At 44.3% G+C, this 24851-nt stretch overlaps 1 protein-coding gene across 2 annotated transcripts in view; it reads left to right on the top strand.

The window, feature by feature from the left end:
• The window catches only part of LOC129869449 (gamma-aminobutyric acid receptor subunit gamma-3), a 435314-nt gene that overhangs the window by 306537 nt on the left and 103926 nt on the right, over nucleotides 1-24851 (top strand). For both annotated transcript variants that reach the window (XR_008761908.1, XM_055943877.1), the window contains exon 4: nucleotides 19704-19924. Coding sequence is in view for 1 of the 2 variants with exons in the window: in XM_055943877.1 (XP_055799852.1) it covers nucleotides 19704-19924 (221 nt within the window). In the remaining variant the exon portion in view is untranslated. The remainder of the gene's footprint in view (nucleotides 1-19703; nucleotides 19925-24851) is intronic.

Raw genomic sequence — 24851 nt, 5'->3', positions numbered from 1 at the left:
AGGTGTACCTGTGGATGTATTTCAAGGCCTACCTTCAAACTCAGTGCCTCTTTGCTTGACATCACAGTAAAATCAAAAGAAATCAGCCAAGACCTCAGAAAAAAAATTGTAGACCTCCACAAGTCTGGTTCATCCTTGGGAGCAATTTCCAAAAGCCTGAAGGTACGACTTTCATCTGTAAAAACAATAGTACGCAAGTATAAACACGATGGGACCACGCAGCCGTCATACCGCTCAGGAAGGAGACGCGTTCTGTCTCCTAGAGATGAACGTACTTTGGTGCGAAAAGTGCAAATCAATCACAGAACAACAGCAAAAGACCTGGTGAAGATGCTGGAGGAAACCGGTAGAAATGTATCTATATCCACAGAAAAACGAGTCCTATATCGATATAACATGAAAGGTCACTCAGCAAGGAAGAAGCCACTGCTCCAAAACCGCCATAAAAAAGCCAGACTACAGTTTGCAACTGCACATGGGGACAAAGATCGTACTTTTTGGAGAAATTACCTCTTCTCTGATGAAGCAAAAATAGACCTGTTTGGCCATAATGACCATCGTTATAATTGGAGGAAAAAGTGGGAGGCTTGCAAGCCGAAGAACACCATCCCAACCGTGAAGCACAGGGGTGGCAGCATCATGTTGTGGGGGTGCTTTGCTGCAGGAGGGACTGGTGCAGCTCACAAAATAGATGGCATCATGAGGACGGAAAATTATGTGGATATATTGAAGCATCAGCTCAAGACATCAGTCAGGAAGTTAAAGCTTGGTCGCAAATGGGTCTTCCAAATGGACAATGACCCCAAGCATACTTCCAAAATTGTGGCAAAATGGCTTAAGGACAACAAAGTCAAGGTATTGGAGTGGCCATCACAAAGCCCTGACCTCAATCCTATAGAAACATTGTGGGCAGAACTGAAAAAGCTTGTGCGAGCAAGGAGGCCTACAAACCTGACTCAGTTACACCAGTTCTGTCAGGAGGAATTCTGACCAAAGGCCAAAATTCACCCAACTTATTGTGGGAAGCTTGTGGAAGGCTACCCGAAATGTTTGACCCAAGTTAAACAATTTAAAGGCAATGCTACCAAATACTAACTGAGTGTATGTAAACTTCTGAACCACTGGGAATGTGATGAAAGAAATAAAAGCTGAAATAAATCATTCTCTATACTACTACTCTGACATTTCACATTATTAAAATAAAGTGGTAATCCTAACTGACCTAAGACAGGGAATTTTTACTAAGATTAAATGTCAGGAATTGTGAAAAAATGAGTTTAAATGTATTTGGCTAAGGTGTATGTAAACTTCCGACTTCAACTGTACCATATATCTATCATATATGTCCCAGTACGCAACTTGGTAGTTTCCTGCAGTATCTGTAAAGGTCAAAATGTCATGGTCATTTCCCCAGTTTCAACCCGTCGAGCTGATGTTACAGGCTAGGTGGTCCTGTATAGTGATGATGTCAGTGTTTCCCCAGTTTCACCCTATCAGGCTGGTGTTACAGGCTAGGTTATCCTGTATAGTGATGATGTCAGTGTTTCTCCAGTTTCACCCTATCAGGCTGATGTTACAGGCTAGGTGGTCCTGTATAGTGATGATGTCAGTGTTTCCCCAGTTTCACCCTATCAGGCTGATGTTACAGGCTCGGTGGTCCTGTATAGTGATGATGTCAGTGTTTCTCCAGTTTCACCCTATCAGGCTGATGTTACAGGCTAGGTGGTCCTGTATAGTGATGATGTCAGTGTTTCCCCAGTTTCACCCTATCAGGCTGATGTTACAGGCTAGGTGGTCCTGTATAGTGATGATGTCAGTGTTTCCCCAGTTTCACCCTATCAGGCTGATGTTACAGGCTAGGTGGTCCTGTATAGTGATGATGTCAGTGTTTCCCCAGTTTCACCCTATCAGGCTGGTGTTACAGGCTCGGTGGTCCTGTATAGTGATGATGTCAGTGTTTCTCCAGTTTCACCCTATCAGGCTGATGTTACAGGCTAGGTTATCCTGTATAGTGATGATGTCAGTGTTTCCCCAGTTTCACCCTATCAGGCTGATGTTACAGGCTAGGTGGTCCTGTATAGTGATGATGTCAGTGTTTCTCCAGTTTCACCCTATCAGGCTGATGTTACAGGCTAGGTGGTCCTGTATAGTGATGATGTCAGTGTTTCTCCAGTTTCACCCTATCAGGCTGATGTTACAGGCTAGGTGGTCCTGTATAGTGATGATGTCAGTGTTTCCCCAGTTTCACCCTATCAGGCTGGTGTTACAGGCTCGGTGGTCCTGTATAGTGATGATGTCAGTGTTTCTCCAGTTTCACCCTATCAGGCTGATGTTACAGGCTAGGTTATCCTGTATAGTGATGATGTCAGTGTTTCCCCAGTTTCACCCTATCAGGCTGATGTTACAGGCTAGGTGGTCCTGTATAGTGATGATGTCAGTGTTTCCCCAGTTTCACCCTATCAGGCTGATGTTACAGGCTAGGTGGTCCTGTATAGTGATGATGTCAGTGTTTCTCCAGTTTCACCCTATCAGGCTGATGTTACAGGCTCGGTGGTCCTGTATAGTGATGATGTCAGTGTTTCTCCAGTTTCACCCTATCAGGCTGATGTTACAGGCTAGGTGGTCCTGTATCTCCTGTATGTATTATGTCCTATTAGGTGCCATTAGACTCAGACTGATGTTACAGGCTAGGTGGTCCTGTATAGTGTATGTATTATGTCCTATTAGGTACCATTAGCCCATAATGCTTTCGTTATGAAGGGAGTAGGGTGCCATCTGGGACACATCTGTGAATCTGGATACAGTTTCTCCTTTAACTCTGGACCATGGGATATATATCACATGATATAACATTATACAATATGATACAATATGACATAATATGATGTGATATAACATGATATGATATAATATAATATGATACAATATGACATAATATGATAACATGATATGATATAATATAATATGATATCACATGATATCACATGATATGATATAATATGATACGATATGATATAACATGATATGACATGATATAACATGATATGATATAACATGATATAATATGATTTAATATGATGTGATATAACATGATATAATATGATTTAATATGATGTGATATAACATGATATAATATGATTTAATATGACATGATATGATATAACATGATATGATGTATGATATGATTTAATTTAATATGATATGATATATAATATGATATGATACAACATATAATATGATACTGTATATGGTATGATATAATCTATAATATAATAAATTGACATTATGCATCTCTCTAATATAGAATATAATAATATATGTTATTTAGCAGGCACTTTTATCCAAAGCGAGTTACAGTCGTGAATGCATATGTGATTCCATGTATAGGTGGCCCTGGGAATCGAACACGCTACCCTGCCGTTGCTAGGGCGACGCTCTATCAAACTGAGATAGAAACGAGCGCTCTCTCTAGCGCTCTCTCTAACACTTATCTCTCTCTCGCGCGCGTCTGTGTCGTAACTCTCTCTCTGTCGTTCCCCAGTCTTTCCCCAGCTCTTTAAGTATTTATTATTTCTGTAGCGTCTTTCATTTTGAATTGATCCAGATTGCCCAGATCTTCACTGAGCTGAGCCTTACTAGAATATACAATCTTTGCTTTTATACCCGCAACGATCTCAACAGCAGCCCTGCCATCGCACATCTGTTATCTAGTTATGGATGTAGTATATCTGCCCTGCCATCGCACTCCCTCTGGATATCAACCTCTTCCAGAAACATGATCAGTAGGATAGAACTGGGATGTCTGTAGGAGAGAGCTCTCTATGTGGATGTCTGTAGGAGAGAGCTCTCTATGTGGATGTCTGTAGGATAGAGCTCTCTATGTGGATGTCTGTAGGAGAGAGCTCTCTATGTGGATGTCTGTAGGATAGAGCTCTCTATGTGGATGTCTGTAGGATAGAGCTCTTTATGTGGATGTCTGTAGGAGAGAGCTCTCTATGTGGATGTCTGTAGGATAGAGCTCTTTATGTGGATGTCTGTAGGATATAGAGCTCTATGTGGATGTCTGTAGGATAGAGCTCTATGTGGATGTCTGTAGGATAGAGCTCTTTATGTGGATGTCTGTAGGAGAGAGCTCTCTATGTGGATGTCTGTAGGATAGAGCTCTTTATGTGGATGTCTGTAGGATATAGAGCTCTATGTGGATGTCTGTAGGATAGAGCTCTATGTGGATGTCTGTAGGATAGAGCTCTCTATGTGGATTTCTCAATCTAGATTCTTCTGGACAATTGCTGATATAGTTGTAATACTGTCAAGAAGACAAGAGGTCATGAATTCTCTAAACCAGCTCCAATTTTCCTATTAGATAATCTAGAGTAAAGGACATTGAGTGGCGGTGTGTTATGTCTTAGTATAAAATGTAAAATGCCGTTTTCTGTAAGCCAGTAGGTTTTCCTGAAACCAGCTGTCCCATCATGTTTCTGACTACAAGATGTGTTGACTTCAGATCATAAAGGTTATTTTTTACTTGAATGCCACTCCTTCCTCCTGGATGCTTATTGGCCACCAGGTAATGTCCTACCTCCTGCTTCCTGGTTCCCCCTGGGCTCTGGCCAATCAAAGGTCACCATTACAGCCTGCTGAGTTTCCTGTCTGCATATTTACTCAGCTCTAATTGCAGTGGTATTAAAAGCAAGGTGCATAGAACAAAGGACTGCTGGGAAGATACTGAAGTTAATTTATTTGATTAATTAAAGGAATTTGTATCTGGCATTCAAGAGCACTGAGTTAAAGATCCACAGAGACAGAATACTGCTGTGAAACTAGTGTCCATGGAGACAGACTACTGCTGTGAAACTAGGGTCCATAGAGACAGACTACTGCTGTGAAACTAGTGTCCATGGAGACAGACTACTGCTGTGAAACTAGGGTCCATAGAGACAGATTACTGCTGTGAAACTAGTGTCCGTAGAGACAGACTACTGCTGTGAAACTAGGGTCCATAGAGACAGACTACTGCTGTGAAACTAGTGTCCATGGAGACAGACTACTGCTGTGAAACTAGGGTCCATAGAGACAGACTACTGCTGTGAAACTAGTGTCCATGGAGACAGACTACTGCTGTGAAACTAGGGTCCATAGAGAGACTACTGCTGTGAAACTAGGGTCCATGGAGACAGACTACTGCTGTGAAACTAGTGTCCCTGGAGACAGATTACTGCTGTGAAACTAGTGTCCATGGAGACAGACTACTGCTGTGAAACTAGTGTCCCTGGAGACAGATTACTGCTGTGAAACTAGGGTCCATGGAGACAGACTACTGCTGTGAAACTAGTGTCCCTGGAGACAGACTACTGCTGTGAAACTAGTGTCCCTGGAGACAGACTACTGCTGTGAAACTAGTGTCCCTGGAGACAGATTACTGCTGTGAAACTAGGGTCCATGGAGACAGACTACTGCTGTGAAACTAGGGTCCATAGAGACAGACTACTGCTGTGAAACTAGGGTCCCTGGAGACAGACTACTGCTGTGAAACTAGGGTCCATAGAGACAGACTACTGCTGTGAAACTAGTGTCCATGGAGACAGACTACTGCTGTGAAACTAGGATCCCTGGAGACAGACTGCTGCTGTGAAACTAGGGTCCGTAGAGACAGACTACTGCTGTGAAACTAGGGTCCCTGGAGACAGACTACTGCTGTGAAACTAGGGTCCATAGAGACAGACTACTGCTGTGAAACTAGTGTCCATGGAGACAGACTACTGCTGTGAAACTAGGGTCCCTGGAGACAGACTACTGCTGTGAAACTAGGGTCCGTAGAGACAGACTACTGCTGTGAAACTAGGGTCCGTAGAGACAGACTACTGCTGTGAAACTAGGGTCCGTAGAGACAGACTACTGCTGTGAAACTAGGGTCCGTAGAGACAGACTACTGCTGTGAAACTAGGGTCCGTAGAGACAGACTACTGCTGTGAAACTAGGGTCCGTAGAGACAGACTACTGCTGTGAAACTAGGGTCCGTAGAGACAGACTACTGCTGTGAAACTAGGGTCCGTAGAGACAGACTACTGCTGTGAAACTAGGGTCCGTAGAGACAGACTACTGCTGTGAAACTAGGGTCCGTAGAGACAGACTACTGCTGTGAAACTAGGGTCCGTAGAGACAGACTACTGCTGTGAAACTAGTGTCCATAGAGACAGACTACTGCTGTGAAACTAGGGTCCATAGAGACAGACTACTGCTGTGAAACTAGGGTCCGTAGAGACAGACTACTGCTGTGAAACTAGGGTCCATAGAGATAGACTACTGCTGTGAAACTAGGGTCCATAGAGACAGACTACTGCTGTGAAACTAGGGTCCATAGAGACAGACTACTGCTGTGAAACTAGGGTCCATGGAGACAGACTACTGCTGTGAAACTAGTGTCCATGGAGACAGATTACTGCTGTGAAACTAGGGTCCATAGAGACAGACTACTGCTGTGAAACTAGGGTCCCTGGAGACAGACTACTGCTGTGAAACTAGGGTCCATAGAGACAGACTACTGCTGTGAAACTAGGGTCCGTAGAGACAGACTACTGCTGTGAAACTAGGGTCCATGGAGACAGACTACTGCTGTGAAACTAGGGTCCATGGAGACAGTCTACTGCTGTGAAACTAGTGTCCCTGGAAACAGACTACTGCTGTGAAACTAGGGTCCATAGAGACAGACTACTGCTGTGAAACTAGTGTCCATAGAGACAGACTACTGCTGTGAAACTAGGGTCCGTAGAGACAGACTACTGCTGTGAAACTAGTGTCTATAGAGACAGACTACTGCTGTGAAACTAGGGTCCCTGGAGACAGACTACTGCTGTGAAACTAGGGTCCATAGAGACAGACTACTGCTGTGAAACTAGGGTCCCTGGAGACAGACTACTGCTGTGAAACTAGTGTCCCTGGAGACAGATTACTGCTGTGAAACTAGGGTCCATAGAGACAGACTACTGCTGTGAAACTAGTGTCCATAGAGACAGACTACTGCTGTGAAACTAGGGTCCCTGGAGACAGACTACTGCTGTGAAACTAGGGTCCATAGAGACAGACTACTGCTGTGAAACTAGGGTCCATAGAGACAGACTACTGCTGTGAAACTAGTGTCCCTGGAGACAGATTACTGCTGTGAAACTAGTGTCCATAGAGACAGACTACTGCTGTGAAACTAGGGTCCATAGAGACAGACTACTGCTGTGAAACTAGTGTCCATAGAGACAGACTACTGCTGTGAAACTAGGGTCCCTGGAGACAGACTACTGCTGTGAAACTAGGGTCCATAGAGACAGACTACTGCTGTGAAACTAGTGTCCATGGAGACAGACTACTGCTGTGAAACTAGGGTCCATAGAGACAGACTACTGCTGTGAAACTAGGGTCCATAGAGACAGATTACTGCTGTGAAACTAGGGTCCATAGAGACAGACTACTGCTGTGAAACTAGGGTCCATAGAGACAGACTACTGCTGTGAAACTAGTGTCCCTGGAAACAGACTACTGCTGTGAAACTAGTGTCCATAGAGACAGACTACTGCTGTGAAACTAGGGTCCATAGAGACAGACTACTGCTGTGAAACTAGGGTCCCTGGAGACAGACTACTGCTGTGAAACTAGTGTCCCTGGAGACAGACTACTGCTGTGAAACTAGGGTCCGTAGAGACAGACTACTGCTGTGAAACTAGGGTCCACAGAGACAGACTACTGCTGTGAAACTAGGGTCCATAGAGACAGACTACTGCTGTGAAACTAGTGTCTATAGAGACAGACTAGTGCTGTGAAACTAGGGTCCATAGAGACAGACTACTGCTGTGAAACTAGGGTCCATGGAGACAGACTACTGCTGTGAAACTAGGGTCCATAGAGACAGACTACTGCTGTGAAACTAGTGTCCATGGAGACAGACTACTGCTGTGAAACTAGGGTCCATAGAGACAGACTACTGCTGTGAAACTAGTGTCCCTGGAGACAGACTACTGCTGTGAAACTAGTGTCCATAGAGACAGACTACTGCTGTGAAACTAGGGTCCATAGAGACAGACTACTGCTGTGAAACTAGGGTCCGTAGAGACAGACTACTGCTGTGAAACTAGGGTCCGTAGAGACAGACTACTGCTGTGAAACTAGGGTCCGTAGAGACAGACTACTGCTGTGAAACTAGGGTCCATAGAGACAGACTACTGCTGTGAAACTAGGGTCCATAGAGACAGACTACTGCTGTGAAACTAGGGTCCATAGAGACAGACTACTGCTGTGAAACTAGTGTCTATAGAGACAGACTACTGCTGTGAAACTAGTGTCCCTGGAGACAGACTACTGCTGTGAAACTAGTGTCCGTAGAGACAGATTACTGCTGTGAAACTAGGGTCCATAGAGACAGACTACTGCTGTGAAACTAGTGTCCCTGGAGACAGTCTACTGCTGTGAAACTAGGGTCCATGGAGACAGACTACTGCTGTGAAACTAGGGTCCATAGAGACAGATTACTGCTGTGAAACTAGTGTCCATAGAGACAGACTACTGCTGTGAAACTAGGGTCCATGGAGACAGACTACTGCTGTGAAACTAGTGTCCCTGGAGACAGTCTACTGCTGTGAAACTAGTGTCCCTGGAAACAGACTACTGCTGTGAAACTAGGGTCCATAGAGACAGACTACTGCTGTGAAACTAGGGTCCATGGAGACAGACTACTGCTGTGAAACTAGGGTCCCTGGAGACAGACTACTGCTGTGAAACTAGGGTTGAACGATTCTGGTAACTTTGACAGAATTCTCTGATTGTCCAGAAATCCTGTTTGGAGGATTCCTGGATTTCCTGCTTTTTTCCTCATATTTCCAGAAGACTTCCAACCAGGATTTCTGGGTAAATTACCAGACTTTTTCAACCCTATGTGAAACCAAGGTGCATAGAACAGGCTGTGGAATACTACTGGGATGTGAAAGGTCAAACGACCATCCATTTCAGGAGTCATGATGAATCTGCAATTGTTCTGTGTTGTGAGGTGTAGCAGATTTTACATCTCTGTAAAAACCATCACATTGTGATGATGGAATGATTGGGTTCCCAGCAATACTCTGACAGAAGGGCTAAGCACTTATACAATGTGTCACACAGCCAGGAGTGGTGGGTGCGGAGTCAATCGCAGAGAGCAGAGGATCATGGGGGAAACCGAACTGTATTGCGGTATCCAAAATAAACGCCCGAAAATAACAGGCGATAATCAAAAGTGTCCAACCCAAAACTGGGCACAAACAGAAAACAAGCCCGCACAACATCAGGCGGGCCTAACAGGCTTAAATAGTCCTGAATCAAAACTCAAACACCAAACAGGTGCAACCAATAAGACCAAACAAACAGAAAAGGAAAAGGGGATCGGTGGAAGCTAGTAGACCGGCGACGACGACCGCCGAGCGCCACCCGAACAGGCAGGGGACCCACCTTCGGTGGGAATCGTGACACAATGGGCTGCTGTGTAATAACATCAGCCAACCACTAACTCAAGCCCTGTCTCAAGGTTACTGTGTTAAGGTTATCCCGACCTTTTCACTAGACCTGATTACCCCTTCAAAAACCCTACATTCTTAACATTACCCTGTCAAAACCCTGCATTCTAAACATTATCCAGTCAAAAACCCTGCATTCTGAACATTATCCAGTCAAAACCCTGCATTCTTAACATTACCCTGTCAAAACCCTGCATTCTGAACATTATCCAGTCAAAACCCTGCATTCTAAACATTACCCAGTCAAAACCCTGCATTCTAAACATTACCCAGTCAAAACCCTGCATTCTAAACATGACCCTGTCAAAACCCTGCATTCTAAACATTACCCAGTCAAAACCCTGCATTCTAAACATTACCCTGTCAAAACCCTGCATTCTAAACATTACCCAGTCAAAACCCTGCATTCTAAACATTACCCAGTCAAAAACCCTGCAGTCTAAACATTACCCTGTCAAAACCCTGCATTCTAAATGTTCACCCTGTCAAAACCCTGCATTCTAAACATTACCCAGTCAAAACCCTGCATTCTAAACATTACCCTGTCAAAACCCTGCAAACTGAACGTTACCCAGTCAAAACCCTGCATTCTAAACATTACCCAGTCAAAAACCCTGCAGTCTAAACATTACCCTGTCAAAACCCTGCATTCTAAATGTTCACCCTGTCAAAACCCTGCATTCTAAACATTACCCAGTCAAAACCATGCATTCTAAACATTACCCTGTCAAAACCCTGCATTCTAAATGTTCACCCTGTCAAAACCCTGCATTCTAAACATTACCCAGTCAAAACCCTGCATTCTAAACATTACCCTGTCAAAACCCTGCATTCTAAATGTTCACCCAGTCAAAAACCCTGCATTCTAAACATTACCCAGTCAAAACCCTGCATTCTAAACATTACCCTGTCAAAACCCTGCATTCTAAATGTTCACCCAGTCAAAAACCCTGCATTCTAAACATTACCCAGTCAAAACCCTGCATTCTAAACGTTACCCTGTCAAAACCCTGCATTCTAAACATTACCCTGTCAAAACCCTGCATTCTAAACATTACCCTGTCAAAACCCTGCATTCTAAACATTACCCTGTCAAAACCCTGTATTCTAAATGTTCACCCAGTCAAAACCCTGCATTCTAAATGTTCACCCTGTTAAAACCCTGCATTCTAAATATTCACCCTGTCAAAACCCTGCATTCTAAACATTACCCTGTCAAAACCCTGCATTCTAAATGTTCACCCAGTCAAAACCCTGCATTCTAAACATTACCCAGTCAAAACCCTGCATTCTGAACATTACCCAGTCAAAACTCTGCATTCTAAATGTTTACCCTGTCAAAACCCTTCATTCTAAATGTTCACCCTGTCAAAACCCTGCATTCTAAATGTTCACCCTGTCAAAACCCTGCATTCTAAATGTTCACCCTGTCAAAACCCTGCATTCTAAATGTTCACCCTGTCAAAACCCTGCAGTCTAAACATTACCCTGTCAAAACCCTGCAGTCTAAATATTACCCAGTCAAAACCCTGCATTCTAAACATTATCCAGTCAAAACCCTGCATTCTAAACATTACCCAGTCAAAACCCTGCATTCTAAACATTACCCTGTCAAAACCCTGCATTCTAAACATTACCCTGTCAAAACCCTGCATTCTAAACATTACCCTGTCAAAACCCTGCATTCTAAATGTTCACCCTGTCAAAACCCTGCATTCTAAACAATACCCAGTCAAAACCCTGCATTCTAAATGTTCACCCAGTCAAAACCCTGCATTCTAAATGTTCACCCAGTCAAAACCCTGCATTCTAAACATTACCCAGTCAAAACCCTGCATTCTGAACATTACCCAGTCAAAACTCTGCATTCTAAATGTTCACCCTGTCAAAACCCTGCATTCTAAATGTTCACCCTGTCAAAACCCTGCATTCTAAATGTTCACCCTGTCAAAACCCTGCATTCTAAATGTTCACCCTGTCAAAACCCTGCATTCTAAATGTTCACCCTGTCAAAACCCTGCAGTCTAAATATTACCCAGTCAAAACCCTGCATCTAAACATTATCCAGTCAAAACCCTGCATTCTAAACATTACCCAGTCAAAACCCTGCATTCTAAACATTACCCTGTCAAAACCCTGCATTCTAAACATTACCCTGTCAAAACCCTGCATTCTAAACATTACCCTGTCAAAACCCTGCATTCTAAATGTTCACCCTGTCAAAACCCTGCATTCTAAACATTACCCAGTCAAAACCCTGCATTCTAAATGTTCACCCAGTCAAAACCCTGCATTCTAAACATTACCCAGTCAAAACCCTGCATTCTAAACATTACCCAGTCAAAACCCTGCATTCTAAATGTTACTACCAGCCTGCGTATTGATTGCCTTGCGACACTCTCATTGAAATGTACGCGTAGCGGCACCTTGTACACGTAGCCCATATCAAATGCATAATGATGAAACTTTAACATTGATCCTGTTAGAAACCAGATGGTAACTTTATTGGTAAACCCACAGTGATATTTACATAGTGAAAGTCATGCTATCATGTTTGCTATTCTTACGCTGAAGTTTACTTACAGAGCGGCGAGACAAAGCGTCTCACTTCCTGGTCAACCAAACAGGAGTGCGAGTTTCTTCTTCTTCTCTGGTGAGGTTTATCAGCGGTTGGCATCCAATGGGATGCATTACTGCCCCCAAATGAACTATAGTAAAGATCCATTACACGTTGTCATACAAAATGGAAAAGGGGAAATTTCATGTATAACATTTAATTATATATGTGTTTTTAATTAGCCTACCAACTGACCCTGCACTCATTAAACTCCCCCACCTCATTACGCTACCAACTAACCCTGCACTCATTAAACTCCTCCACCTCATTACCCTACCAACTAACCCTGCATTCATTAAGTCCCACCACCTCATTACCCTACCAACTAACCCTGCACTCATTAAACTCCCCCACCTCATTACCCTACCAACTAACCATACACTCATTAAACTCCCCCACCTCATTACCCTACCAACTAACCCTGCACTCATTAAGACCCACCACCTCATTACCCTACCAACTAACCCTGCACTCATTAAACTCCCCCACCTCATTACCCTACCAACTAACCCTGCACTCATTAAACTGCCCCACCTCATTACCCTACCAACTAACCCTGCACTCATTAAACTCCCCCACCTCATTACCCTACCAACTAACCCTACACTCATTAAACTCCCCCACCTCATTACCCTACCAACTAACCCTGCACTCATTATGTCCCACCACCTCATTACCCTACCAACTAACCCTGCACTCATTAAACTCCCCCACCTCATTACCCTACCAACTAACCCTGCACTCATTAAACTCCCCCACCTCATTACCCTACCAACTAACCATACACTCATTAAACTCCCCCACCTCATTACCCTACCAACTAACCCTGCACTCATTAAGTCCCACCACCTCATTACCCTACCAACTAACCCTGCACTCATTAAGTCCCACCACCTCATTACCCTACCAACTAACCCTGCACTCATTAAGACCCACCACCTCATTACCCTACCAACTAACCCTGCACTCATTAAACTCCCCCACCTCATTACCCTACCAACTAACCCTGCACTCATTAAACTCCCCCACCTCATTACCCTACCAACTAACCCTGCACTCATTAAACTCCCCCACCTCATTACCCTACCAACTAACCCTGCACTCATTAAACTCCCCCACCTCATTACCCTACCAACTAACCCTGCACTCATTAAACTCCCCCACCTCATTACCCTACCAACTAACCCTGCACTCATTAAACTCCCCCACCTCATTACCCTACCAACTAACCCTGCACTCATTAAACTCCCCCACCTCATTACCCTACCAACTAACCCTACACTTATTAAGACCCACCACCTCATTACCCTACCAACTAACCCTGCACTCATTAAACTCCCCCACCTCATTACCCTACCAACTAACCCTACACTCATTAAGACCCACCACCTCATTACCCTACCAACTAACCCTGCACTCATTAAACTCCCCCACCTCATTACCCTACCAACTAACCCTGCACTCATTAAGACCCACCACCTCATTACCCTACCAACTAACCATACACTCATTAAACTCCCCCACCTCATTACCCTACCAACTAACCCTGCACTCATTAAGACCCACCACCTCATTACCCTACCAACTAACCCTGCACTCAATGAAACTCCCCCACCTCATTACCCTACCAACTAACCCTGCACTCATTAAACTCCCCCACCTCATTACCCTACCAACTAACACTGCACTCATTAAACTCCCCCACCTCATTACCCTACCAACTAACCCTGCACTCATTAAGACCCACCACCTCATTACCCTACCAACTAACTCTGCACTCATTAAACTCCCCCACCTCATTACCCTACCAACTAACCCTGCACTCATTAAACTCCCCCACCTCATTACCCTACCAACTAACCCTGCACTCATTAAGTCCCACCACCTCATTACCCTACCAACTAACCCTGCACTCATTAAACTCCCCCACCTCATTACCCTACCAACTAACCATACACTCATTAAACTCCCCCACCTCATTACCCTACCAACTAACCCTGCACTCATTAAGTCCCACCACCTCATTACCCTACCAACTAACCCTGCACTCATTAAACTGCCCCACCTCATTACCCTACCAACTAACCCTGCACTCATTAAACTCCCCCACCTCATTACCCTACCAACTAACCATACACTCATTAAACTCCCCCACCTCATTACCCTACCAACTAACCCTGCACTCATTAAGTCCCACCACCTCATTACCCTACCAACTAACCCTGCACTCATTAAACTCCCCCACCTCATTACCCTACCAACTAACCCTGCACTCATTAAACTCCCCCACCTCATTACCCTACCAACTAACCCTGCACTCATTAAACTCCCCCACCTCATTACCCTACCAACTAACCCTGCACTCATTAAACTCCCCCACCTCATTACCCTACCAACTAACCCTACACTCATTAAACTCCCCCACCTCATTACCCTACCAACTAACCCTGCACTCATTAAACTCCCCCACCTCATTACCCTACCAACTAACCCTGCACTCATTAAGTCCCACCACCTCATTACCCTACCAACTAACCCTGCACTCATTAAACTCCCCCACCTCATTACCCTACCAACTAACCCTACACTCATTAAGACCCACCACCTCATTACCCTACCAACTAACCCTACACTCATTAAACACCCCCACCTCATTACCCTACCAACTAACCCTGCACTCATTAAACTCCCCCACCTCATTACCCTACCAACTAACCCTACACTCATTAAACTCCCCCACCTCATTACCCTACCAACTAACCCTACACTCATTCAACTCCCCCACCTCATTACCCTACCAACTAACCCTACACTCATTAAACTCCCCCACCTCATTACCCTACCAACTAACCCTACACTCATTCAACTCCCCCACCTCATTACCCTACCAACTAACCCTACACTCATTCAACTCCCCCACCTCATTACCCTACCAACTAACCCTACACTCATTAAACTCCCCCACCTCATTACCCTACCAACTAACCCTGCACTCATTAAGTCCCACCACCTCATTACCCTACCAACTAACCCTGCACTCATTAAACTCCCCCACCTCATTACCCTACCAACTAACCCTGCACTCATTAAGTCCCACCACCTCATTACCCTACCAACTAACCCTGCACTCATTAAACTCCCCCACCTCATTACCCTACCAACTAACCCTGCACTCATTAAACTCCCCCACCTCATTACCCTACCAACTAACCCTGCACTCATTAAACTCCCCCACCTCATTACCCTACCAACTAACCCTGCACTCATTAAGTCCCACCACCTCATTACCCTACCAACTAACCCTGCACTCATTAAACTCCCCCACCTCATTACCCTACCAACTAACCATACACTCATTAAACTCCCCCACCTCATTACCCTACCAACTAACCCTGCACTCATTAAGTCCCACCACCTCATTACCCTACCAACTAACCCTGCACTCATTAAACTGCCCCACCTCATTACCCTACCAACTAACCCTGCACTCATTAAACTCCCCCACCTCATTACCCTACCAACTAACCATACACTCATTAAACTCCCCCACCTCATTACCCTACCAACTAACCCTGCACTCATTAAGTCCCACCACCTCATTACCCTACCAACTAACCCTGCACTCATTAAACTCCCCCACCTCATTACCCTACCAACTAACCCTGCACTCATTAAACTCCCCCACCTCATTACCCTACCAACTAACCCTGCACTCATTAAACTCCCCCACCTCATTACCCTACCAACTAACCCTGCACTCATTAAACTCCCCCACCTCATTACCCTACCAACTAACCCTACACTCATTAAACTCCCCCACCTCATTACCCTACCAACTAAACCTGCACTCATTAAACTCCCCCACCTCATTACCCTACCAACTAACCCTGCACTCATTAAGTCCCACCACCTCATTACCCTACCAACTAACCCTGCACTCATTAAACTCCCCCACCTCATTACCCTACCAACTAACCCTACACTCATTAAGACCCACCACCTCATTACCCTACCAACTAACCCTACACTCATTAAACACCCCCACCTCATTACCCTACCAACTAACCCTGCACTCATTAAACTCCCCCACCTCATTACCCTACCAACTAACCCTACACTCATTAAACTCCCCCACCTCATTACCCTACCAACTAACCCTACACTCATTCAACTCCCCCACCTCATTACCCTACCAACTAACCCTACACTCATTAAACTCCCCCACCTCATTACCCTACCAACTAACCCTACACTCATTCAACTCCCCCACCTCATTACCCTACCAACTAACCCTACACTCATTCAACTCCCCCACCTCATTACCCTACCAACTAACCCTACACTCATTAAACTCCCCCACCTCATTACCCTACCAACTAACCCTGCACTCATTAAGTCCCACCACCTCATTACCCTACCAACTAACCCTGCACTCATTAAACTCCCCCACCTCATTACCCTACCAACTAACCCTGCACTCATTAAGTCCCACCACCTCATTACCCTACCAACTAACCCTGCACTCATTAAACTCCCCCACCTCATTACCCTACCAACTAACCCTGCACTCATTAAACTCCCCCACCTCATTACCCTACCAACTAACCCTGCACTCATTAAACTCCCCCACCTCATTACCCTACCAACTAACCCTGCACTCATTAAACTCCCCCACCTCATTACCCTACCAACTAACCCTACACTCATTAAACTCCCCCACCTCATTACCCTACCAACTAACCCTGCACTCATTAAACTCCCCCACCTCATTACCCTACCAACTAACCCTGCACTCATTAAGTCCCACCACCTCATTACCCTACCAACTAACCCTGCACTCATTAAACTCCCCCACCTCATTACCCTACCAACTAACCCTACACTCATTAAGACCCACCACCTCATTACCCTACCAACTAACCCTACACTCATTAAACACCCCCACCTCATTACCCTACCAACTAACCCTGCACTCATTAAACTCCCCCACCTCATTACCCTACCAACTAACCCTACACTCATTAAACTCCCCCACCTCATTACCCTACCAACTAACCCTACACTCATTCAACTCCCCCACCTCATTACCCTACCAACTAACCCTACACTCATTAAACTCCCCCACCTCATTACCCTACCAACTAACCCTACACTCATTCAACTCCCCCACCTCATTACCCTACCAACTAACCCTACACTCATTCAACTCCCCCACCTCATTACCCTACCAACTAACCCTACACTCATTAAACTCCCCCACCTCATTACCCTACCAACTAACCCTACACTCATTCAACTCCCCCACCTCATTACCCTACCAACTAACCCTGCACTCATTAAGTCCCACCACCTGTTTGACGGGTAATCTGGCTCGGCTAGCTATACATTTAGTTGGCTATCTACCTTGAACGGCAATAACAGAAACACTTAACCGCTAAAACATATGGACTCCCGTAGCAATCTACTCAGTGGTGAGAAAAGAATGGAGCCGAATTTATCAAAGAAAGAAAGTGCCAATAGCATGGCTCATCTCATGACGGAGATAAGGATCCTAGGTACAACATTTAAAAAAAGATGGACGAAAGGAAGCGGAGTATTGAAAAATGAATGAATTGTAAAGTTGACAACTTACCTGCATCTTTGGAGAAATCCAGTCAGGATAATCGTAGTTTCAGAGAAATCCATTCAGGATAATCGTAGTTTCAGAGAAATCCATTCAGGATAATCGTAGTTTCAGAGAAATCCATTCAGGATAATCATAGTTTCAGAGAAAACCATTCAGGATAATCATACAGTTTCAGAGAAAACCATTCAGGATAATCATAGTTTCAGAGAAATCCATTCAGGATAATCATACAGTTTCAGAGAAATCCATTCAGGATAATCATACAGTTTCAGAGAAATCCATTCAGGATAATCATAGTTTCAGAGAAAACCATTCAGGATAATCATACAGTTTCAGAGAAATCCATTCAGGATAATCACACCATTCAGGAAAATTAAATTTTGGAATGAGTGCCCAGAACATCTCTTAAACTAAGGGCATTGTATTTGGAACAAAACATTCCCTATGTCCTAGACCTTTGTGTTGTTTAAGTGTTCCCTTTATTTTTTTGAGCAGTGTACATATATGTAATTCTGTTCTTGAGCTGCTCTTGTCTATTAATGTTCTATATTATGTCATGTTTCATGTTTTGTGTGGACCCCCCAGGAAGAGTAGCTGTAACAGCTAATAGAGATCCTATTAAAATACCAAAACCCTCCTCTCCTCTCATCGGAGCACTCAGCCACATAATCTGGGTTACAGCTACTAAAAGCTGATCTGATTGTCTGCATACCTGTTTGGGTTGTCTGCATGCCTGTGAGCTGAGTCGCCTGGGTATTTCACCAAGTAGTGGTAAACAAGAATTATACGATTGTATTCCACACGGTAGAAATCCTGGACTAGAAGGTCATTTAAATCTTATGCTGTCATTGGTGGAAATAACTGTACCTCTTGTATTCTGAGAAAGTGCGGTTTACTTTTCTGGTAATCTCTGATCACGTTTCATCAGGCTGTGTTCCCCTGTTAATGCTTTTCAGGTCATCTCTGATCACGTTTCATCAGGCTGTGTTCCCCTGTTAAATGCTGCCTCAGGCTGTCCTCAGTGTCTTACTGTTAGACTGGCGAAAGGAGGTCCTGGCAGTCAGTAGGTTTTCATTATTTTCCATGAGCTCCCCTCCCCAGCCAGCCTCCTTCTCCCCTCCTCAGCCAGCCTCCTCCTCCCCAGCCAGCCTCCTCCTCCCCTCCCCAGCCAGCCTCCTCCTCCCCTCCCCAGCCAGCCTCCTCCTCCCCTCCCCAGCCAGCCTCCTTCTCCCCTCCCCAGCCAGCCTCCTTCTCCCCTCCCCAGCCAGCCTCCTTCTTCCTTCCCCTCTCCAGTCAGTCTCCTCCTCCCCTCCCCAGCCAGCTTCCTTCTCCCCTCTCCTCCCCAGCCAGACTCCCCTCCCCTCCCCAGCCAGCCTCCTCCTCCCCTCCCCAGCCAGCCTCCTCCTCCCCTCCCCAGCCAGTCTCCTCCTCTCCTCCCCAGCCAGCCTCCTTCTCCCCTCCCCAGCCAGCCTCCTCCTCCCCTCCCCAGCCAGCCAGCCTCCTTCTCCCCTCCCCAGCCAGCCTCCTCCTCCCCTCCCCAGCCAGTATCCTCCTCCCCTCCCCAGCCAGCCTCCTCCTCCCCTCATGTAATAAAGTAATGGAAAAGCCAAGAGATAAGAGAGAAGAGAGACTTTGTCTTCTAGGAACTCTTCATATCTGCTGCGTTCTTTTCCAGCCTGCTAGACAGGAAATCAATAAACATGACAATAGGTGAAGCTGTTCCCTTTGATAAACTCCTTTGTCTTGTTGATCTTGCTGGGTTTCTTTTTATTCTCATAAGGATGTATGATATCATAGATATCATATCTATACTCTGGTTTGGCGTTCAGATCTGATCTGGTATATATATATCATCATAGATATCATATCTAAACTCTGGTTTGGCGTTCATAGCTGGTCGGATAATTTCCTTTGTTTGTTTTTGTTACAGGAATACCAGATCGACATCATTTTTGCCCAGACGTGGACAGACAGCAGGCTGAGCTACAACAGCACCATGAATATCCTGACCCTGAACAGCAACATGGTGGGACTCATCTGGCTCCCCGACACCATCTTCAGGAATTCCAAGAACGCTGACTCCCATTGGATTACAACGCCCAATCAGCTGCTCAGGATATGGAACGACGGGAAGATACTCTACACGCTAAGGTAAAAAAAAAAGAGAAATCATTTGGTTTTGTTGTTTTGTTTGTTTCCTTGTTGTTGTTTTTTTTTTGGTGCCTCATTTGCATATTGTTTTTTGTGTTTGAAATGTGGCAAGTCTGCCTTCTGTTTCACTGAGAGTGATGGAATTTGGCACACATGCTAAGGGCTATGAGTCTAGCTAACCTGTACAGTATGGTTCAGTATGGCTGCATGGTGATGCTGCAGGACAGTAGAAAAACAAGGCAAGCTCATTGGCCCATAATGTTTCATCTAGAGTCTCGGTTCTGGAGAAGAAGAAGAAGAAGTTTAAAGTCGTCAACATCATTAAAAAAGGGTCCAAAAATACATCAAAAGCATATTATATGGATCGGTTTGATATTGAGGTCTGATATTTGGTAAGCATGGTAAACAGTGCGGAAGTAACTTGTCCTAGGGTAATGTGTCCAATTTGTCCTGATTGTGGCACAGTGGACCCACAGCTGAAACCCGACATTGCTGCTTGCAGCTATACTTGTCTGACTTTGAGTGTTTTGTTTTTGGTGGTGATATTTGTCAAGTTGGTTGTGTGGTTATGAACACTATGCCTGTGTCTCAAATGGCAGCCTATTCCTTCTATAGGGCACTACTGCCATTTGGGAAGCATCCTAGCAATGAAATGCCACAGCTGTCACATCATTAACCAGAAGCCAGTGTCACACAAGGAAGTACCAAGGGGCCTTATTAAACCCAAACCACTGGAACCAATGGAACGAATGGAAGGTTCTAGAAGGTCTAGCTTCCACAAACGTTTGATGGATTTCTCTGTTCTCTGGCTTGGTAAAAGCCATTAAAGAATATCAACCAATGGAAGGTTCTAGAAGGCCTAGCTTCCACAACGTTTGATGGATTTCTCTGTTCTCTGGCTTGGTAAAAGCCATTACAGAATATCAACCAATGAAAGGTTCTATAAGGTCTAGCTTCCACAACGTTTGATGGATTTCTCTGTTCTCTGGCTTGGTAAAAGCCATTAAAGAATATCAACCAATGGAAGGTTCTAGAAGGTCTAGCTTCCACAACGTTTGATGGATTTCTCTGTTCTCTGGGTTGGTAAAAGCCATTAAAGAATATCAACCAATGGAAGGTTCTAGAAGATCTAGCTTCCGCAACGTTTGATGGATTTCTCTGTTCTCTGGCTTGGTAAAAGCCATTAAAGAATATCAACAAATTCCCCATCATGTTTTTTCTAATACCATCAGAGAGCCGTATTCTCCGTCCCCTGGGCAGGGTTATAAAAGCCTACACTCGGCCCTGTCTGAACCAACCAGCTGTGAATTTAAGGCTGGGGATGTGTTCCAAATGGAACCCCTAGTACCTATAGTTCACTATGGGCTCTGGTCAAAAAGTGGTGCAAGGGAACAGGGTGCCTTTTTGGGATGCAGACTTGGCGCCACTCTGTTTCCGAATCTGGTTTGTGCTCAGTCTCAGTGACAGACCCATTAAAGAGCAATATAGCACAATCCCAACAGGCCAAGTCAGGTAGCCTCAGTGCATAATGGCTTTAAACAAACAGATTACTACATAGCACAGTCAGAGACCCTTTCAGGAACCTATTCTCAACTGGGTCTTGAGGACATAAAATTACTCAATGAACTAAAAGGTAGAGTTAGCGATTCACAAAGTAAACATCAGTATCAGTCCGACTTCCACAGGTACAGCTACGCTGTGTGAGTGCATCATCTTGACTGGGGCTCATCCATTATCTCACGTCAGACGGCGTCACTCCTCTGCGAATAGCGAATTTTCCGTTTATAATGTTTCTAGTCTGCTTTAGTAGCCAGAGCAATGCTGCCAGCGAGTGGTCATGTGCTGAACGTATGGTCAGGGCAGATATTCTTGAGAAAAAAAAACGACGTTTGGAAAATAGAACTGCAGCTCTTGAATTTTGAGAGTTATTTGACTAAATGTTTTACCTGCGTGTGACTGAAGGAGGATTTGACCAATTGAAACTTCTTATCCGTGCACCTGTCAATTCCAAGCTGCGCTCATCTCTTCATGTATAATTTGACAATTGATTATACTTTCAGTCATCAGACTATTGTCAATTTAAATCTTGTCTATAGGCTAACTTGTATTATGTGTGAAATTAGTTTGGGTATTGTTTAGGTGTAGTTTCGATGGGCAGGCAGCGTTGCTCATCAATAACACGTTTTGCTTTATTCTAAAGGCTCTAACACATGTTTTTATTTTCCTTTATAATAAATGTGAGTAGCAATAGCGTTATAGTAAATAAAACAGCTTCTTTTTTTTCAAAGTAAAACAGAAAAGAAAATGAAACATAATCAACCCACAAGGCGTTGTGGTCAAATGATTTGCTATAAACATGTGCCCCAAAAGCTGGTAAATACGCTTAACACAAACTCATCATTACACTATTGTCTTTAAAAAAAACATTTTTTATCAACCTCTTCACACCCTTCTTATCATTCAGTTAGGCCTCATTTATATTCCATTGTGAAGTAAGGTGCACAGATATCGCCCATTCATCCATTCGTCTTACCTTCAGTGAGGAGATAGAGACGCATTAGCGGCTGGCTAATTGTCCTGGTTAAATTGGGAATAACAACGGTAAATTGGCTCTAAATACAATATTCTGACAAAATGAGCATTTCGGAAAAGAAAAGGAAGGTGCAGGACATTGCTTTTTTTTTTAGCAGACAATTTTTTTTAAACATTTTTTCCAAAATCAAACGTTGGCCCATGGCAGTTCTAGTGTTAAACTAGTTGTAGACATGCAGTCCAACAATTAAGAGGAACTGACTTATCACAGATCAGTTCGTAGATAAACATGTTTCTCCTGAGCTCAGGAGGCTACTGAAATAACTTGTGGCAGAACTACGGCTCCTTCATGAAAACTCATACTAATGTTAACATTAGCACTAATAATCTACATTAGCTTGATAGCTAGCTTTTGTTGGAAGATTTAACATTGTGTTTTCAGTACTATGGAGGTAGCTTGTTAGTAAGCAGCTTCTCTTCAGTCAAAGATGATTTCAGTGACTGGCTCAGCTTTGGACAAAAATGTATGCTAGCTTTCGTGCCCATAGTCAAACTTCAGAAATACTGCTCGTTGAAGCACAATAATCCAGACGGTGTGTCTAAGACTTCCTCACCCAAAAATACTTATGTCTTGTTTTATCTTAGATTAATTCAGATAAGTTTTGAAGCAGAAATGGGGTTGATCAGACAATGTCACCTAGGTAATATTTTCTAATGTTACGGCAGCCCATTGTAACCAGTCTACTTTTGATCAATCCCATTACCCTTTGCAAGATATGAGATGGATGTACACACTATCTGATGTAAAACAATGGGTCTCATCTGCAATATCTACGGTTAATTTAATCCTGCTGCCCATGGCAACGTCATATTGCTGAGACTCAGTTTAATAAAACTCTTAATAAAAGTCTCTTGGTCTCATGTAGCAACATTTGAAATTTTGTTTTTTACATTGGATAACGGTAGAGACTCAGAGCTAGAAAATTGTATATCATACATTATAGTTGAGGAACAATGGGAAAGTAATTCTCCTTTGAAAGTTGATAAACTTGTAACCTCACTTTTGAGAAAATGTCCCTTGAATATTTTGGGACCTACTGGAGAGCTCATTTTTGTCTACACCTATTCAGCATCGTTCACACCCTCTTAAGCCTTAGCCTCACCTTAGCCTCACCTTAGCCTCACCCTAGCCTCACCTTAGCCTCACCTTAGCCTCACCTTAGCCTCACCTTAGCCTCACCTTAGCCTCATCTTAGCCTCACCTTAGCCTCACCTTAGCCTCACCTTAGCCTCATCTTTGTCTACACCTTAGCCTCATCTTAGCCTCACCTTAGCCTCACCTTAGCCTCACCTTAGCCTCACCTTATCCTCACCTTAGCCTCATCTTTGTCTACACCTTAGCCTCACCTTAGCCTCACCTTAGCCTCACCTTAGCCTCACCTTAGCCCCACCTTAGCCCCACCCATCTCATTAAGGATTCACAGGTGAGGCCATGGACTAAAACAACCAAAGATTTGAAGACTAAAGGCTGGTTAATACTACAGGTGTATTTGTGAATTCCATCTGGAGTGCCAGAGTGCACGCTGGGTGTTCGTAAACTCAGAGCGTTGTCAGATTGTCCATTCGTAAACTCAGAGCGTTGTCAGATTGTCCATTCGTAAACTCAGAGCGTTGTTAGATTGTCCATTCGTAAACCCAGAGCGTTGTCAGATTGTCCATTCGTAAACCCAGAGCGTTGTCAGATTGTCCATTCGTAAACTCAGAGCGTTGTCAGATTGTCCATTCGTAAACTCAGAGCGTTGTTAGATTGTCCATTCGTAAACCCAGAGCGTTGTCAGATTGTCCATTCGTAAACTCAGAGCGTTGTCAGATTGTCCATTCGTAAACCCAGAGCGTTGAGAGCGCACAGTGGATGCTCTGGCCGAGGAGTAGTAGTGATCAGAGCTTTCTGACCTCACAACAGTAGTCAAACTCCTAAACTAACTGGCTACCGTTGGCTAGCTTGCTAGCTACTTCCAGACACATGAGAGAACAGCTCACTCTGACCATTTTACTCGCCCTAGCAGAGTTGGTTCATGTTATCCAGAGTGTTGGCGACTAACTGTTCTGATGGCAACAATTTAATTACGTTTTTTGTTGACGTTTACTGACATCGGCCATATTCAACATGTTGAAAATGTGTAAATGTGTTAGTTATTCTGCGCTCTGGCACACTCAGACGAGAGTGCTCTGAGTAGATAGCAAGAGCGAATTTGTGTAAAAGCAGTGTTGCTCATGTGTGGGAAATTTTTAGGTGTTTTTATTAGTTATTGTCACGCGAACTCCCCTCTCCGGCCCCTTGGTCACCAGGCTGCTCGTTAGGGCGCACACCTGTCACCAGCGTTAGGCGCATGGA

This window comes from Salvelinus fontinalis, chromosome 14, assembly GCF_029448725.1.
Source record: "Salvelinus fontinalis isolate EN_2023a chromosome 14, ASM2944872v1, whole genome shotgun sequence".
NCBI classification, from domain to species: domain Eukaryota; kingdom Metazoa; phylum Chordata; class Actinopteri; order Salmoniformes; family Salmonidae; genus Salvelinus; species Salvelinus fontinalis.
The sequence above is the reverse complement of the archived record's forward strand: the minus strand, read 5'-3'. Positions and strand labels throughout refer to the sequence as shown.